The sequence below is a fragment of the Tasmannia lanceolata genome, unplaced genomic scaffold, assembly GCF_043159265.1.
Source record: "Tasmannia lanceolata isolate RefF3 unplaced genomic scaffold, GAP_Taslan_0.1 ptg000002l, whole genome shotgun sequence".
In the NCBI taxonomy this organism is placed as follows: domain Eukaryota; kingdom Viridiplantae; phylum Streptophyta; class Magnoliopsida; order Canellales; family Winteraceae; genus Tasmannia; species Tasmannia lanceolata.
In genome coordinates, this window is record NW_027518679.1 from 17,624,149 (window position 1) to 17,644,015 (window position 19,867).

The following is a 19,867-nucleotide window of genomic DNA, read 5'->3' on the forward strand; positions in this document are numbered from 1 at the left end:
AAGGGGGTGAAAGGGCGCCCTCATTGGTTGGAAATCACCAAAGTGCACTAAATGAGATGAAAAGTCTAAGAACATTAAATGCAAGTTGGTGATTTCCAACCAATGGGGGCGCCCTTTTTGCAAGGGCGCCCTTCACTTTAGTAAGCCTCAAGATTTTAACTGACTTTTGCTCAAAAAAGAAAAGAAAAGAAGAGTAACAGTGACAATGGTCTTGCCTGTAATAATCCGTCTAATAAAATATCTAGACCAACATAATCCTCTATTTTATATGGGAATGATATATTCGCCCCACTTTTCTTACCTGGGCCCACCCATTATTGTTAAAAATGAGGGTGGATCGGGGATACTTTTTCAACCTTTGAAAACTCGAGCCCCGTCCAGAGTTCAAACATCCAGTTTTTCCTGGGTCCCAACCCAAGACTCTCCGTCTGAAATTTGGGGGGGATGGGACCCGGTCTCGTCAGACCTCTTTTTCTCTGTCATGTTTGAAAATAGGGAGGAGTTCAGTCAATACACTGTACAAAGGTGTCTACTGAACTCAACTGTTCCAATTTACCTATAGCGAGTATTTATTTGGCCCTTCCTCTTTCCCTCTTTCGCCCCCCCTCACCCTCACTCTACCGGCCATGCTGGGGTACGGATCCGCCGCTGTTTTGTGGTGGCTGACTTTTCTCCAAATGCAGCAACTAGTCATGGCAGGTCTATCATTCTCTTCTCTTCTTCTTCTTCATCCTTTCTTTCTTATTATTAGGCTCTTTTGATATGGAGTAGCACTCTCTTCTTCAACTGTCTTACTGTTTTTCTTTTGCTATTTTCTTGGTTGGTATGATGGGCGTTTTATGATGTGGGTTTTAGTTTCCGGGTCAGCTATTTTGGTGAAGATGGTGAATTTGGAACTGGGTTTTGCTGTGTTGGTGGGTTGTATGGTGTTTTTGCCTAATTGAGGCGAGTCAATAGGCTGCTTCTTTGTATTTTTTTTTTTTTTTTGTGTATGGATCTGATTGGATATTACTTTATTTCATTCTTTGAGTTGTTTCACTTGCATTTGTCACCTGATTTCTTCCTAGGAATGTCGACCCGGCATTAGAAATTCCTATGATTATTTAGCATTTGCTTTCTGTGGATGAATTACATCTGAGGATGTTGATTCTCATCGTTTGAGATAGGGCATTACTGGTAAATGACTTGCCCCTGCATCATTAGATATCAATCCTTTGATATGTGGCAACTCGCCGAATAGGTAAGCGTGGTAGACTTCTGACTTGAAGTAAAGCCCATGAATCCCCTCTCTCTCTCTTAAATAGTGTTATGGGGATGAAAATGGAAACATCTCGGTCATTTCAGGGAAATTTAAAACCATGCCCCAAATAACCAACTAAGCCTACTCTCATCGTACGGCATATCGGGTTACTATCATACCATGTACCCATTACCATGCCGCATATTGGAATGAACTGTATTCCGGGTAACATTGGTATAAATCACAACTCTCTTCAACGACCTAAATGTGTGCGGGCTAGGAGAAAAATGTGGGGTGTGACGGCTACCTCAATGGAGAGAGAGAGAGAGAGAGAGAGAGAGAGAGAGAGAGAGAGAGAGAGAGAGCCTAAATGTGTGTAAACTAGGAGAAAAATGTGGGGTGTGATGGCTACCTCAATGATATATATATATATATATATATATATATATATATATATATATATAGGAAATCACTTGGTGCGCTCGAGTGTACAATCCTTTTCCTCATATATATATATATATGTAGAGAGAGAGAGAGAGAGAGAGAGAGAGAGAGAGAGAGAGAGAGAGAGAGATTCTTTTTGGTTCTCTTGGGTTCTTGTTAGGGTTTTCTCTGGTTACTCTCGTGTAAGATCTTGGTTGAGAGGGCAAGGGAAAGGGTTATGGTTTGCGGATTAATCCCGGTGTAATCGTTGTAACATTTTTTTCTCATAGTGGAAGATCGTGTTCTCGCCTGTCGACATAGGCATGTTGGCCGAACCATGTAAAAATATCGGTGTGCATCTTGTGATTTATTTCTTTCTACCTTTCCATTTCTTTTGTGCACGATTAGATCGGATATGCCTGTCGGATTTCTTCAGCAGTCTTCATGAGAAAGCACATTTTTAACATCAAGCTGATGCAACGACCGTGAGAGGTTTTCCAAAAGAGGGAGGACTTAAATTGAATTTATTTTTTTCATTGGCATAAATGTCTCCTAGTAATCAATCTCGCATCTCTGCCCAAAACATTTGTCAAGGAGGCGAGCTTTTATCTATCTATGGAGCCATCTTTCTTGTACTTCACAGTGTACACCACGCGAAAGGAAAAATCCCACATCAGAAAAGTAAATGGATGTGGATGGGCTTATAAGGGCTTGTGCACCCTCCACTTAATGGCTAGCTTTTGGGGGTGAGTTCTACCCGAGTCCCAACATCATATGTGACAGCACTATCATCCTGCAACACTGTCAAAGTCTATACTATCATTCTTGTCAAAGACAACACTGTCATCCCAGGGACATTGTGAGAGAATATGATGAACTACAAATCTCGTGTTCTTGATTTTTTTAGCGAATTTCTTTGTTTGTTTGTGTTATCATCAAATCATAAATCAAAATCATTTCAAAACAACACTCAAACATGGAATCTGAAAATGATACCTTGAACGTTTTAAATGCTATATAAATGCAATTTGGGACCTCTGGTCACCAATGTAATTTTCATAGTATAAATATACTTTGTCAATTTTCAAAAAAAAGAAAAAAAGAAACCCTGAACGTTTGCCTTTTCATCTTCATAATCCATTATAAGTCTCATCAATGGCTAGTGCATATAGAACCTCTTGGATGCCTTTTTAATTTTTCTCTACTGGTACCCACTTTGATCTACATAGCTGAGGCTTTGCTTTCTTGTGCCATAATGGGTGGGTGGATCTTCAACTGAGGGCACACATCAATGAAAGACTTAGTAAAGGTAAGAATCTCCTCAAGGAACTAAAGGGGTTGGAAAAACTGAGACTTCAATGGTAGTTGTGACCATGGTTTTAAATTTCGGTCGAAATCCGAAATTTTGGATTTCGGTGGAGACCGAAACCGAAATTTGGCGAAATTTCGAATTTCTGTCCAAAATTTCTAGAAATTGTATTTAAAAAAAAAAAAAAAATGTTACAAAATTTCGGCCGAAAGTTCGGAATTTCAGTCGAAATTTTGGTTTTTGAAGGGTCCGAAACCAGTACCGAAACCGAAATTTTAAACCATGGTTGTGACTCGCAGCGTGGCTTGGGAGGTATAAATATACTTTGTCAATTTTCCAAAAAAAAAAAAAATAAAAAAATAAAAATCTTGAACGTTTGCCTTTTCATCTTCATAATCCATTATAAGTCTCATCAACGGCTAGTGCATATAGAACCTCTTGGATGCCTTTTTTATTTTTCTCTACTGGTACCCACTTTGATCTACATAGCTGAGGCTTTGCTTTCTTGTGCCATTACGGGTGGGTGGATCTTCAACTGAGGGCACACATCAATGAAAGACTTAGTAAAGGTAAGAATTTCCTCAAGGAACTAATGGGGTCGGAAAAGCTGAGACTTCTAGGGTAGTTGTGACTCGCAGCGTGGCTTGGGAGTGGATCTTTCTAAACTCCCATCTTCTCATTGGGGTTCAATGCATTCGCCACAGTAGGGGCGGCTCTATCTGTGACGACTATCTTTACCTCATTATTCAATTCTGTTTATTTGCTTTTCTTCAGAGTGAATGCCCTGAATACTAATGAAATTAGAAGTATGCATTTAGGTTCCACATGGAGGGAGAGGATCTGGCAATGGTCGATGAGGAAGCTGTTGTATCAGACCGTGTTCGAGTAACAAGGGGATAATTTGACACAATGGAATTCTCTGAGGTGTAAACAAGCATTAAGGCTGCCACACACTAATATTCGCACCGTTGTTCCCTTTATTAGATATTCCATTTCTATTAATATCTCCCCTGAGTATATTGAAATATGTTTATACTTTCATCTCACAATTCCCCAATATGATATTGTTTTGCATTTTTATCTTTTTCACACCAAGCCTAAGCATACTTATCATATGTTCTGATTTTATGGAATCTATGTAGAGTGAATGATGTCATAAATGGCTCTGGTGCCTAAGTGCTTTGGTTGCGGGGGATTGTTTTGCTCTGTGGTTTGGTCCACCTAAATATAATGGGCGATCTTTCTAAACCCTTCTTAGATAGTGCCTATTCAAAGCTTATTCTGTCCAAACATGGAAGCCACTTTGTGTTCACATTCTAGTAAATGATTCTTTTGGTGTTCTCCTCTTTTAAGGTGTCAACAATACCTCAATGCTATTGAAAACATAAAAGAATTTTAAGACCTTAGGATCACAAGAACTTAATAACACAATAATGTTCTGGTAGGCACGAAATCAAACTTTCTTTTGACATTGCTAAAAATGTTTGCAGATGTTTGACTCTTGAACTTATATACATTTATTTTCAGGTCGAAAAGAGTCCACATATCCCTCTCCTAGATGCATGAAGTCCATTTTACTTGATTCCATACTAAATATTGAGTCTTCCGTTGTTTCTACAAACATGATCGAATCAATAAACATCTTTTGTATGTTGAAAGCTAACATTAGGTCCTGGTAATTTGACAATTTCATCTCCCCTTTCAATTTTATTAGTGAACTTCCTGCAATCTGCTATGTAACTGCATTAATCATCTGGATTTCAAGTGATACATATCTTTTGAAGTTTTCGTATAAAGTTCCTGTAATTTGACCTTTCAATACTTCGTTTAATTTTATGATTAGAATTTCCTGAAACCTGCCTTATAACTTTACCAATTATCTGGGTTGCAAGTGATATATCTTCTTAAGAACTAAATGGCCATCCCTGATTTTTCTTCTGCCATTAATGCAGGTTGTCCCCTGGATTTGAGCGGGTCAAATTTTACTTTGGTAGCTTCTGTATGCTCTAATGAAGCCGACAAAGGAAAATGTTGTCGTTACATTAACGCTTTTGTTGCAGTTTCCATTGCTCACTACGCAAATGCAACTGGCAATCTGGGGGTTCCATCAAAATTATCAGAGATCTGTGTCAGTTCTGTATCAAGAACCTTAGAATTTTATGGCATTCCACCGAATGCAACAATTTTCTGTGGACTTGGGACAAAAATTCCAGTTACTTTGCAATGCAAAGGCCGAACGACTGTCATGGAAATGTTGCATTCTCCAAATTTTGAAAATGTCATACAAAACTGTAAGATGCCTCTTTCATTGGAAGGTAGTTGCAGGAGTTGCTTAAATGCTGGTATTATATACCTTCATCATCTTTTAGGAGCAGAGGATAACATGACATTGAGTACTTGTCGGGATGCAACTTTTGTATCACTTGCGAGCCATGGTGAAAACATGTCAATTGCTGACATGGCAAACTGTTTCTTTGGGGTTCAAGGGCTTAATATACTTCCAGGTAATTATGTGTCAAGATTTGAGGCCTTTGAATCTTTACTTAAGATACTATCAATTGTTTTGTTGTGTGCGTTGAGAACCCTCTAATGTGGTAACTGCTATTGTTGATGTAAAAAGCTTTTTCCCCTTTTAATTATTGCAAGAGAATATGAAATCCTTCTTTAATTTTGTTCCCAGTCCATTTATCCATCCAGAATTTATCTCCACCCCATCTCCCACCCTAAAGTGAATTACTTTCTGCAAGAGAGTTTAGAATTTAAAAATATCTCTACAAACAGAAGTAACATGGAGCATATAATCATTTGATAGAGTCCACCCTTCAGAACTTGACCCACTAGGTACCCTATTTAACATTTATTACAGATCTCCACAGAAGACCTCTATTCATCATTTCGGATGCCAAGGCCTCCCTCTTTTCAAGGCTTGCAACTGTCGCCCCAATTTACCGGATGATACTTTCTAATATTTTCTTTGTCATTCCATAGAAAGCTCCTTTGAAACTGCTCAATTCCATGAAATCAAACATCAGAAAAGCAACATGAAGTAGAGTGATAGGTTAGCTAAAACTATTTTTGATAAGAGTAACTCTACCACCAAGAAAAAGCACACTTTTTTGGGAGATTTTCATTTCCACATGCTCAATTATCAGGTCCCAAAGGCTTTTGCATGTCTCCCTACACAGAGAGGAAGGCCTAAGTATGTATTAGGGGAATCCATCTTGCATCCCACCACGTTCGCGCGAGCCTCTGTTTCTGAATCCTCCAATTTGACCCTCATACCTAGGAATTTAGCGAAGTTCACCCTTTGACCAAATATCGCTTCAAATTCAAAACATCTAATCACTGCTCTTAGTTTTTTAATTTGACAAAAAAGGGCTACTCAAAGTAAGATATTGTCTGCGTATTGAAGATGAGAAATTTCTATTGACAGGTGACCAACATAAAAGTCTTTAATTAATCCTCTAGAATTAGCCCTATCCACCATTTTACTGAATACTTAATCCATGATAGTGAATAGGAAAGGCGGCAAAGGGTCTCCTTGATGGAAGCACGTTGACATTCAGCCTCTCCACTAAGAACCAAATCCCATTCTTCTCATAAGCTACTCATGACAACTTTATTCCACTCCGTTATAAGCTTTTTCGATATCTACGTCACATAGAACCCTCGACTTACCCGAGTGATGATAAGATTCAATGCATTCATTTGCAACTAAGGCTCCGTTAAGGATTTGTTTGCCTTGAATGAAAGCGCTCTAGGACTTAAAGATGAAGTCCCCCAACATTGCACTTAGTCGGTCAAATGGTTTTAAATTTTGGCCGAAATACTGAAATTTCGACCGGGACTGAAATTTAAAACAGAAGCCGAAATTATAAGATTTTTACCGAAATTTCCACCGAAACTGAAATTGCCCGCTGAGGTCGAAACCGAAACCGAAATTTCAATCCTTGGTCAGTCGGCCATGAATTTGGCTAGAATCTTATTAACATCCCCCAATAAAACTAATGGGGTAAAAGTCAGTCACACTTTCCGCTCTGTCTCTTTTGACCAAGGGTGATGAATATGTCTCACATGCATCTGCTCAAATTACTGCCTTCATGAAATTCCTTGAACATGTCCATGATGTTCTTTTAAATTCATTCCCAGCAAACCTGGTTAAAAGCTATGTAGAAGGCCCTCTGTCTTTTTTCATGGAAAATGACATTTTAACCTCTGAAAAAGGCCTTTCCCTTTCCAACTCCTCCTCGAATTCCTTGTCCAATTACTCAAATTGCTCATTTTTCAGAGCAGGAAGACTTCGCTCGTTCGAAGAATATAGTTGTTTTTTAAAAGGATACAACTTTCATGGTTATGGCTTCCGGTATTCAAATCTTATGCTGTTCATCATCAGGTAGTGAAATCTATTACTATGCCTTCCAGCTCTGGCAATAGTATGAAATCTCTCAACTATTTTGATCTGGATATCTGCTTCCATTTCAACTCTTTGAAGTATGATATGATTGTATTCTTGTTGAAGTTTAATCCTTTCCGTGGGTTCGTCTGAATTAATCTTTCTTTGTTTGTTAATACACTCATACTTTTTTAGATTTTCTACAATCGTTATCTTCCTCAGGTTGATTTCTTTAAACACTGCCTTCGCCCATATTTTATGTTTGGACTAACAAATCTAAGCTTGTGACCTAGTTTTACATCAGCCATTCTAGATCCTTTTGCTTCCAATCACTAAAGTTTTTTGGGCAACAAAGGCTCCCAAAGCCAGCCCAATTCTAATCAGAATGTGAATGTGACCCACAAGCCGAGTATAGGGTTCAGGAGAAGGGGTCCATGGTCTGAAATTGGTTACAGGAGAGTATTCTCGTTATTTCCTTGAAAAGTTGCACTCCAAAGAAGGAAACTAATACAGTGTTTAGGGAATTGCTAGCGTCCATCGCAAAAGGCATTTCGCGGCTGGTCTGTCGCATGTCAGACCAGCCACGTCGTGATAGAAGACAACAGGCAAAATGCCTTTTGCGATGGACCCTAGCAAATCCCAAGTGTTTAATGTAACTTTTACTATTGTTTCTCTCCCATGTAAAATGTGCTCTGGTTAGCGGTAGATCGACTAGCGCATTCCTTCCCGCGAAGTCTGAGAAGTTTACTATATCTTGAGACATTTTAGAGCTCCCAACCCGTCTCCTAGAAAGCGAGTGGAATTAAATTCCCCTCTTCAGCCCAATGCACCAAGAGATAAGCCTTCTATCTAGAATTAGGCCTATTCGTTCCGTAGCTGTTCACAAAGAGATTCGATCGTTGGCCCCTAAACAATGGAAAAGAGCCAAAGCGAGTTATCAATTCATCTTAGTTTCCAAAATCGAGTAAGAGCTGCCGACTTTATCCTCTAAGAAGAATAATGGCCCATTCCAAGAGTTCAAGATTCCTCCTGAATAGCCCCTGCAATTAAGAGTAATGAAGCAAAACATTTTTGTGAATCCAATACTTCTAAGCATCTTGAATGGGGAGTATTTTAGGCTTATTCCTTTTTAGCATATCCTTTACAGGGACTTTTTGTTCATAGAGCCCAAGCTACGAATGTACCCTACAAAGATCTTCATGGATGAATTGAATTGTAGAACTCCCTCCTCGCCGAGCTACCCTAGCTTCTAGGTCTCCCTGCTGGCATCCTACTTGCCGAACAACCCGCGTAATTCACATTAAATTCTAATCTCATATCACCCTATCCATCCGAGATGTAGAACTGCTCTTTGTTCTTTTACTAGAAGAGGAAATCTCGCAGCTTAGCTGAAAGGATGAAGGCCATGACTTCTTTTTTTCAAACCGGAAAACGACAAATCCATCATTTCACTTATTGCCAACATGTGTTATTCAACCAATTCTTTTAGAGCTTTGTTTTAATTTTTTTCTAGGTTGTCCATTATAGCCAGAGCAAGGAACCCATGACATGAGATAGGCAGTTCAACAGAATCCATAACTGCCAATGCCGAATTCTTCTCCTCATATCCAAATCTCAATTTCGAGATTTCTCTTCTCGGAAGGGGAGCTCGAAGGTATCATCCGCTATGAAGTTGGTCCTCCTATCACAAGATTGATAGATAAACTACTCTGTGAAGTTGGTTCCCCTATCACAAGAATGACGGATAAACTATTAGAAACAACTACATCACTTTCGCTGGACTGAACCAAGTCTTTCAGGTTTCTAATAATGAGCTCACCTTACCATAAACGGTAAGGACTGCTCCTGGACAACATCAATGTTGAAACAATGTGGTGAATCGGGATCTCCATGAGTCCAATGGGTTTGATCATTACAACTATTCTGAGATGGGTCCTCCACCACATTCAATTTGAAATGGAAACATATTTCTGCTGCAACTAAATGCTTAGAGGAAGGAACAACAGAAATAACAGTGAAGTCAATGAAAGGCGTACTTGAAGAAGTTGACCACGAATGACTAGAGACACGTCTATACTGCTGGAAGTCCGAAAAAGGGAGGGGATAGTGGGATGCTGTGACTGTCACCAACCTCTGCGGGTAAACGAAAGATATTGGCTTTAATAGAGGAGAGGAAGTTAGATGGCCCAACATCGCATGATGAGATCCATTGGGATTCCACGTTTGAGATAAGCACCCAACGGCGATGGCCCCACATTCCATTGCTCTGCAACATCGTCTTGGTGCAAAGGGAGGGGATCTCACTAAAGGACATCCGTTGTCGCCGCCGCCGAGAAAATCGAAAAACCCGGGGAGCTTGACCAGACTATAGATAGATAGAAAACTGGACCCCAAAAATTCGATGGGGTCCCGGCTATGGCTGGTCAGAACCAAAGGAGTGCGAGAGAGGTCCACCATATCGTGGGCTTGGACCCAGATAGAACAACTCAATATCCGAACATGCAAGGATATCGACGAGTCCGACAGGATGGAAATCTCTGGCTCCTCGAGAGCAGCTGCACTGGCTGAAAGAAACCCAAGAGTGAGACAGCTCTGTGACGAAAGTTTTTTGTTCCTTTAGAACACCCCAATGGGGGACTGGTCGAAGTCACTATACGAGCTAGATACAAAGCAATCTGAGAGAAAAGCCCCGTTTGAACGAAAGCCTTCCGCCCCGCATCTTTGCATATCACCACCCCGGCACCCAGAGATGATAGAATCTCTGCAGATTGGGTCTTTAGATTGGTTTGGTGCGCCTTCTAGAGCCAAGCTGGCACAGGAAGGGAGGATGAGCGATTTAGATACATTATTTCTTGACGATTTCGACACTTCATCACTATGACTAGAGCAAGCTGTCACTCAAGGAACCATGGGGTAACTAGAGGGGGAGCAGGAGCAGCTTATCGTCTCATAACGAGAAGCATCCGACAAACCGAACGCAATTGGGCTAACTCGATTGACCTCGTAGTTACCCCACTGATTTTTCTTGATTGGGATTCGTTCACTATCGGGGCTGAGTCACCAGCTCATCTACATACTAGGTAATCGCGACACTTGTCAAGCTTCTCTAGAGACAGCTTTCCAAGATCTCAATTAGGGTTTAACTCTGCATTTAAGTTGCTGCCTCAATGACGCCGCATTAAGCTCATCTAGAGACAGCTTTCCAGTGTCTCAATTAAGGTTTGACTTTGCATTTAAGTTGCTGCCTTGATGACGCTGTCGGTCAGTTGACCTCCCAAACTTGAGTTCCTACCTTGTCTGGCCATAAATGTTTTGTTATTTTTGTTGATAATTTTTTCCGTATGACTTAGTTCTACTTTATGAAGGAAATATCTGAAATTTTGTCTTTGAGATATTCCGTAAGGAGATTCATAACCAATTTTCAACTAATTTGTGTATTTTATGTTTGGATAATGCCAAGGAATATGTGTCACAAGACTGTCAATGATATTTTACTACCACAAAATTCTTCATCAAATTTTTTTTGCACATTAGACACAGGAAAATGGTGTCTACGAACATAAATCAACACCTCTTTGAAGTGCCTCGCACCTTGTTGCTCGATACGACAGTTTTGAAACCATATTGGGTGGATGTTCTAACAAAGTTAGAACATCTTAGAACATCCATCATCCATCAGGATGGTCCTCCATCATGCCTGAACAGTCTCCATATTATGTCCTGTTTCCAAATGCTCCTTTGTTTACTCGATGTGTTTTGATATAGGCTTTGTTCATTCTTTTTTTTTGAATGGTAGTATGATATATTAAAGAAGACTGAGGGAGTCCCCCTTACAGAACTAGAAGAGAAACAAAAACAAAATACAACAACTGAGAGATGAACATTCTCTAGGTCATGATCTTGATAAGTTGGACCCTTGTGCCATTAAATGTGTCTATGGGATACACACGTACACTAAAGAGATAGTATTATCACAATACTACTTCCTGAGAAAAGTTTGCATGTGCAAATATCACATTCTTTGAGGATATCCATTTTCTGCATCATCTATATCCTCTTCTGCAAATCATGATTTCCTCTTTTCGAACCATCTGTTGCCTACATAAGTCCCTCTGGCAGAACCAACTGCTTCTCTTGTCCAACCACTTGAATTTAGCAATGATCAGTGGCTGCCACAAAAAATCTATACGCGTGGAAAATACAGGATTTGACTCAATTTACCCCCAATCTCCGCCTGTTTCAGAAGATTCTGCTATTTATTATTCTCCATCCGATCTTATCGCTGTTTGAAAAAGTCCATTTTCATCTACTTGTAGAATTTGTTTCTTTTGCTTCCTTGCTATCCACAGACAAAAAAATTTTGTTCTATTGTTCAACATTTTACTTTCCAAGAGGTGGTATCTTTTACGGTATAAGTGGATGACATTGTGGCTACTGTGAATAATCAAAGGAAAATAGATGAGATCAAGCAGTACCTACTAGATCATGTTCAAGCCAAAGATTTAGGACTTTTCCGTTACTTTCTTGGGATTGAAGTGGCAAGATCAAAATTTGGCGTCAATTTGCCCCAAAGAATGTATGTCACCGACATTTTGTTGGAGACTGGTATGCTAGGGGTAAAGCCTATTGACTATCCTATGGTTCCCAGTACAACGTTGATCAAGGACAAGGGAAAGTTGGTTGATCTTGGTCGATATCAGCATTTTGTTTGAAAACTTATCTATTTCATGATTACATGCCAGATATCTCCTTCCCTGTAAATGTTGTTTGCTAGTTCATGAAAAGTCCTGAGAAGTTGCTCGATGTATTCCAAGGTATCTTAAGGGAGCCTTCGGAAAAGGACTTGTGTTCCAGAAAAACAATCACTTAAATGTGAAAAGTTTTTTGGATGCAAATAAAGTAGGAAATCTAGTTACTTTGTGCAGCAAAAAACAATTAGTTGTCTCTCGATCTAATGCAAAAGCAAAATATCGAGCAATGGCATACTATGCCTGATTTAATATGGTTAAAGTATCTGATGTAATAATTGGGTTTCAAGATTTCTCAACTTTTGAAGATACACTTCGACAATCAAGCTGCATTATATGTTTTCATGAATCTTGTTTTTTATGAAAAGATCAAGCACATAGAAGTTGATTGTCAGTCTGTTCATGAAATGGTGATCCTTAAAGTGATTTCTACACTATATGTAAAGTCCAAGGATCAATTTCCAGACATTATTTGAGCTATACTGAGGCTTTCACACGGAGTCAATTTGATAGTATTTGCTCTAAGCTCGGCATGGATGACATCTAGAAACCTGCTTGAGGGGAAGGGTTGACGATAGGGCCTACCATGCGAAGTTATATTTACTAGAGGGTAAAGGTTATTTGATAGGGCCCAATTCTTAGTTCACTTTAGGTGTCTTTTATGTGGATGTTGATTGAGCCCATCATTGGACGGGCCTATGAGCGTTATTGTTAACATTTTAGGTGGAACCGTATATATTAGGATCGTGGGGATGTAGTTGAAACTTACCCAATTGAATTGCTTCTCCTCTCCGTCCACTCTTCTTCTCCATCTTCCTTTCTCCCCATTATCTTCTTCTAGATGGATGATGGTCAATAAAGTTAGTGTTTTGAAAGAAAACTAGTTTTTTGGAGAAAGTACTTATCTTTAGGAGGAAGCATCACTCCCATTAAGGCAACATTGGCAAGCCTTTCAGTATACTTTCTCTCTGTATAAGATCCCGACGAAGGTGACAAAGTGAATAAAAAAGTTACAAAGGGACTTCTTTTGTGAAGGAGGTGATAAGACTATATTGGAATCAGAAAAAAAGAAGCTACAAAGGGACTTCTTATGGGAGGGATGTGATAAGACTACATTGGAATCAGAAAAATTAGACTGTTAAACAAAGCATTACTGGCTAAATGACTCGAAATATGACAAGGAGAAAGCATCTTTTTGATAAACAATTATTGGTGACAAGCATGGGTTGGGTTGGGAAAGTAGGAACCCATCTTTAGGAAAAGCTTCGAGTACATGGAAGTCTATTTGTACTTTGTAGTCCTATAGGGTATAAGTCCTTAGTTAGATTTGGATTTAGGAGGGGAGAGGGGACAATATTTTGGGTAGGTCTTTGGATAGGAGAGTCTCTTTTGTACCATGCATTTCTGAACTTGTACATGTTAGCGACCGATAGAGGGGCTAGAGTATGTAATTACACAAAGTGGAGGGGAGATGAGGATCTGGATTGGGCCATTAGGCTTAGGTGCAGCCTTAAGGATAGCAAAATAAAAAGCCTCACATCGTTACTAGGTCTTGTTAATTTTTTTATTGTTCAGAATGTGGATTCCTAATACTCCAGTTTCCTTTTCTTGTCGTTAGTTTTTTCAACAGCTTGATTAGGAATGAAAAGAAAGATACTCTCTTCACAAGGCTTTGGAAATCAGTTGCTCCTTGACTTCGTAGTCCTAGAGCCCTGTATGGGTCCTTAGTTAGATTTGGAGTCAAGGAGGGGAGAGGGGACAAGATTTTGGGTAGCTCTTTGTATAGGCGAGTCTCCTTTGTACCATGCATTTCTAAACCTGTACCTGTTAGCGACGATAGAGGGGGCTAGCGTATGTGATTACATGAAGACGAGGGGAGATGAGGATCTGGATTGGGCCATTAGGCTTAGACACATCCTTAAGGATAGCGAAATAGAATGCCTCACTTCGTTACTAGGTCTCCTTAGTTTTTTTATTCTTCAGAATGTGGATTTCTAATACTCAGGTTTCCTTTTCTTGTCGTCAGTTTTTTCACAGCATGATTAGAGATGACAAGAAAGATACCCGTTTCACAAGGCTCTTGAAATCAGTTGCTCCTCCACGGGTGATGACCTTTGCTTGGGCAGTGGTGACAAAAACAATTGGCACTTGTGACCGTCTCAGAAGAAGAATACTTCACCTGGCCAGTTAGTGCCAAGGTTTTAAATTCCAGTTTTGGTTTTTGTTTTGGTTTCGGTCGTCACAGAAACAAACACGTTTCGTTTTAATCTGGAAATTTTGGTGGAAATCCCATAAAACCACAAAAACGTATAGAAACGTGTAAATGATAGAATTTTCAGATGAAACTTCAAGAAATGCTGGAATCAAGAAATGCTAGAATATGCACAAGTGCACACTTAGAAACCATTACATAAGAAAGGCAACCATCTCTAATTGTTTGACAATATCAAGTCCCTAATGACATGTGCCATTTGTCACTCTTGTCTGATAATTCAGTACATGCCACATTTCACATATAATTCTTAGAAGGCTACTACTATTGGTACTACCATCTTTTAATAATTGCACAAACTCAACTTGTCTTTTCTCTTTTAGACAGCTGTCAAAGGTTATACACTTCCCAACAAATTGTCAGAAGCCAATTTAAAAGGAATAGGCAGGCTGATTTTGTGCAATTATTAAAACATGGAGCTGCAAATATAAGTAGCCGTCATATAAATATTTATTCACAATACATATACTACATTTCACATGCGGATAATATAAATATAATTATGTAACACATACTGATATAGTATACCACTAGTACACTTATGGTTATGGTTTCAGTATATATTTTGGCTTCGGCATGCGTTGGTGGGGGTGAAAATGGAAACATTCAGTTCTTTCCTGTCGGGTTCGGTGGAACTTTAGAACCATGGTTTGTGCATTTTATGCAAGAAGGGTGTCCTTCGATCGTCTTTTTGTATATTTTTCCTTTTCTCACCGACTATGGTGTTCCATTATCAGAAACTTCAATCTCTCTTGGGTGTTCCAAAGATCGATCAAGATCACCATCCTTCATTTGTGTGGTGAACCATTTGGTAAATCAAGACTAGTACTTTGGGGCATTGTACTGCATGCAATGATTTGGCATATATTGACATAGAGTAATAATAATCATATCTTCAACTGAAAAAAAGTGGTGACGGTAAAGGATAATACAAGAAATCAAAATAGACCGACCTAATCCTACCGACCTAATCCTATAGGAAAGGAACGATAATAATTTCTCCAATTTTTTTTTTTTTTTGAAATATGATATATTTTATTAATATTAAGATAGCAATTGGGACCAGTAGTCCCATTTTGCAATACAAAATATTAAAGTGAACTAGGCCGACATGCCGGCACTAGTCAGATAAGTTAAAGTAAGCAGTGTCCAGAGTTCGAAACAACATTCCATCACCATCCAAATCGTCCCATCATTTTTCCTTTACCAGTAACCAAAATTCCTATGAATTCCATTCTACTCCTTTGCCATATTCACAATTTCTCAATCCAGGCGTATTCGAACATGAACTCCCAAAAATCTTTTAAGACCTTTTAAACAAATATGAAGGTATCAGTGGCCAATAGCTATCATGCACACTCACTCAATTCCACAGATAGGACTCCAATGTCCAGTTCCAGTTCCATGTCTTCAGGCCAATAGTCTGGGGCGAACTGCGGAAAGGGTACCTCTTCCACAGGGTTCTTCCGAATTGAAATCAGCTCAGCTATTTTCCGAATGCAAAAGTTTTTCTTTGCCTCCCATTCTTGCCGCCTTAATTCATTTGCAAAGTCTAACCAACCATGAAAGAAAGGATATTTGTAAATTGGTATACAAATCTCCTTTAAGTTGTACGTTCCAGTAACAGGGGAAAAATTCATTCACAATCATCCAGTAATCCGCCTGGAACTGTCGCCATTGTCGTTTAATTGTGCTTTTGACCTGCTCAGGGATGGTGGGAGCTTCCACTGAGGCTTTGGCCCTATTGTATTGCAGGCTACGAACCCATCGGCGGTGCTCAAACCACTCGGAAAGGTCTGGGATCTCCCTCCTTAATCTTTTAAAAGTTTTAGGACCCGCGGAAGAAGGAGAAGAAGCCATATTCTAGACACTTGGAGGTTACACTTACCTTTACTGAGGAATTAGACGTCAATACCATTTAGGTAAAAAAAGAAAACCGCCCCTACACAACTCCCTAGACCCACTACCCATTCTCGATGGTTATTTCCCCAAAAAGTAATCCAAAAGTCAGTAAAAAGAACCGCCACCACGCTATCATTAAAGAGGCAGAGGAAACGCCTCCTGAATCTTTTTCCTTATCCACTCTTCCCTAGAAAAGATCTGGGGTTATCATTACGCTTAAGCGGTTACCTATAAGCTCAATCTCCAGAAGCGAAAAGCCATTAGGTCAATTTAACTTGCTTCACACGTAGAGGCAATTTTGAATATCTGTTCAGTCCGGCAATTCAGAATCAACTGCTTGCAATCAAGGTACTCTAATGTTTAGACCACCACACAAATGACCCCCAAAACCCTCACCCAGTGCATTACCCAAATCTCTGCAAGGATCAACCTAAATAACAAGGTACCTCATGCACAGGACATCCCAGTTCAGCAAAGTAGAGTGGCCCCACTCAAAGTGTTGACTTTGGTCAAGAATGTTTTTGGTCTTTCTAAAATAGGTTCCAGGGTAGGCCCTACTCCCTTACCTGTCCTAAGGAAATTCCTTCTTTGAAAATTCTTCACCTCCCTTTTGGTCTGAACGTACCTGAGAGCCCAGAATTTAACCTGCATCTTTCTTGGACTGATTTGGAGGCTCCGGATCCAACAGAACCCCAATATTTCTTCCCATTGAAAAATCTTCCCTTCCTAGACCAGGAACGAAAAAGGCTGGCATTGCCAGAGCGACGGTTGTGATGGGACCCCTTAAGGTTTTTCCTTTTCACCTTACCCGAAATAAGGGAAGCATCACCCGCTTTACTGGCAGGGCCCGACACCCCTGACAAGGACAGAGGTTTGAAATTCAAATTTGAAGGAATAGACTCCGAAGGTTCAACGGATACCCTAGCCACCCGTTCCGATATGATGGAGAACAGTGGTTCCGGCACCGACGCCATTATCGGGGAAGGAGATGGAAACCTACCCAGATGAGGATACACAACCGAGGCATCAGATAATTTCCGGCACCTCTGAAGCTCGATGCCAATTGGGAAACATTGGCCGGAAATATGAATTTGAATAGAGGAAGGCGGAGGCTTCCACCAGGGGACAAGGACTTTAACAGATACAAACGTCATACAATCAATGTTTTCCCCTTCCATTTTAACTTCTAATACCCGACCAAAGAGATTACCTAGAGCTTCCACTGTAGATATGGCCCAAACATGGAGAGGATTGCCAAAATATTTCACCCAAAATTCCTCTAAGCCTAGGATGAAATCTCTAGTCCAAGGAAATAGAGAATGTAAATGATCCCCCACTCCTCCGAACCTTTGTCCAATATCATTGCAGCCTCCTCTTTTGATTCAAAGAAAAACAATACTTCATTTTTTGATAAGATACATAGGGCAAGCCAACAGGGGGAGATTCCAAGCTCTCTTAGCCCAAAGCCATAGGTCTTGAAGGGTCCAAGATTTATCCTTTTTCCTCCCAACTAAACAATTTTGAAGGGATTGTAGCTTTGAAGTTACTTCCTTTCCCGAGATAGACAGGGCCGGGTTACCTTCTTCAGGAATCACTGAAATCGTCCCAGAATCGGGCCATCTGTCACTTTCCCTACTGATCAATCTGGATTCCATTTTATTATTCTTCTTCTTCTTTTCTTTTTTTTGTCCCATCTAGGGGCGAGATTCCAATTGTAACGACCTGGATATTTTACAACACAGATCGCTACGGGCAACAAAACATATTTATTCCTGTAATTACACAGCGGAAGGTTAAAGTACATCTTAAATATACAAAAATCCCAAGTATGACATATTTAAAACCTTTTTACATCTAAGGAGATTGACTAGGTTTATCATTTACGTATTTCCTCAAGTTGCTTTCACACTTCTCATAACTAAGGTTCCTCATTGACAAATACTCCCGCATCCAAATTTTCAAGTTCTGGTGGGAAAAAGTTGGTTAGGAGAGCAGGTATATAGAAGCTTCGACAAGTAGGTGAAATCAATAATAAGAGACAGTTCTATAAAAATATGCAGTATTTTGTATAGAACATAATGTGAATTTAAAACTAATACTAATAGGATTTTTTTATAGAAACAATTTAACTAAATAGTAAAACAAACCATTTAAAGCCCAATAGTTTCCAACTGTTTCTATTTCTGAAGTTTCTTGTAACGATCTGCCTCACCCTCGTATTGTCCGCTTTGGACTTGGCCCGCTTCCGCTTTTGGGTAAGTCGGCGGCTCAGAGGTACAAACACGTCACACGAGAGAGACTATCACACATTTACCTCTTTCATTTCTTTCATTTCTCATTTTCGTTCAAACTTTTCGTGCATATGAAATCCAACATGTCATTTTATTTTCCAGAATGAAACACATTTCATCATTTTGAAACAAATATGATTTGATATTTCCCAAATGTAAACAATGAATATTTGAAGTAAAACGGATAAGAAATATTTGAATAAAACAACATATAATCATATCCCTATCACTTTCATTGAGAAAAGATACCAGTCAAGTCTAGCTATCACCTGCGTTATTAAACCTGAGAAGTGGGAATTTGAAGATTCTTGACCTTGAAGATGACAACGATCAGGGAGAAGTGATTCTCCTAGCATTTTCCTTCTTCTCCCCCTCCTCCTCCCTTTTCTTTCTCTTTCTTCCTATTCTCTTCCTAGCTGCTATATTTATAGGAAAAAATGAGAGGAATAGTAACATGTGAACTTGCTTGATGCGCGTAGTTTCCGGGTGATTGCGCGCATCCGTAGGGAAATAGTCCTACCCCCGAAGGGGGTGAGGACACCCTTCGTTACCCAAAAAAAGAAAAGAAAAAGTAACATGTGAATAGTTTTTATACATAATAACTGTTATTTTGACCGGGTGTTACACCAATCCTCACGTCCAGAGGACATCTCCGGCATCTGGCTCGCCAGCTGAAATTAAGATACTTACAAGAGGGACAACTCCAATCACCCAATCGTAAACCACGATCACCTCTTTGCAAGCTTCGATCCCTAATACTTCTTTTTTCTACCCATCTCCAAGAGCTCCGACGGTTAGAACCAGACACATAGTCCTGGTTTTGTTGATTGTCCCGACGAGAAAATCGTCTCCATTTGAAATTCCAGTAAGCGCAAATATCACAATACCAGCTACCCTCCCCATGAAAAGAAGACATTGTCTCTCCAAAAACAAGAGAACTAGCAAGCAGGGGATCATAATTTCTCCAATTATAGTATGAAGACATACTTAGAAATTGGAGGACTATCATTTAAGAAAAAAGTATGGAGATTGGAGCTACTCCAAGGTGGCGACCTCCCCCAAACGGTTGGATCAAGCTCAATTTTTATGGAACTTCCATTGGTAATTCAGGTCTTGCGTGTATTGGTAGTTTCTTTCATGATTGAGACGGATGCACGCTACTGAACTTTTCAGGTCAGGTGGGTTTGTGCAACTCCAATGAGGCGGAAGCAAGAGCCCTTCTATGGGGATTGAGATTGTTTGCAAATTGTATACATGGTCTATTTATCATTGAAGGTGATTCTAAAAAC

At 39.7% G+C, this 19,867-nt stretch overlaps 1 protein-coding gene across 2 annotated transcripts in view; it reads left to right on the forward strand.

Annotated features, from left to right (window-relative positions):
- The first annotated feature begins 368 nt into the window (after window positions 1-368).
- LOC143882630 (putative receptor-like protein kinase At1g49730) overlaps window positions 369-19,867 on the forward strand; it is a 37,756-nt gene continuing 18,257 nt past the window's right edge. For both annotated transcript variants that reach the window (XR_013252287.1, XM_077386094.1), the window contains exons 1-2: window positions 369-699; window positions 4,925-5,476. Coding sequence is in view for 1 of the 2 variants with exons in the window: in XM_077386094.1 (XP_077242209.1) it covers window positions 627-699; window positions 4,925-5,476 (625 nt within the window). In the remaining variant the exon portion in view is untranslated. The remainder of the gene's footprint in view (window positions 700-4,924; window positions 5,477-19,867) is intronic.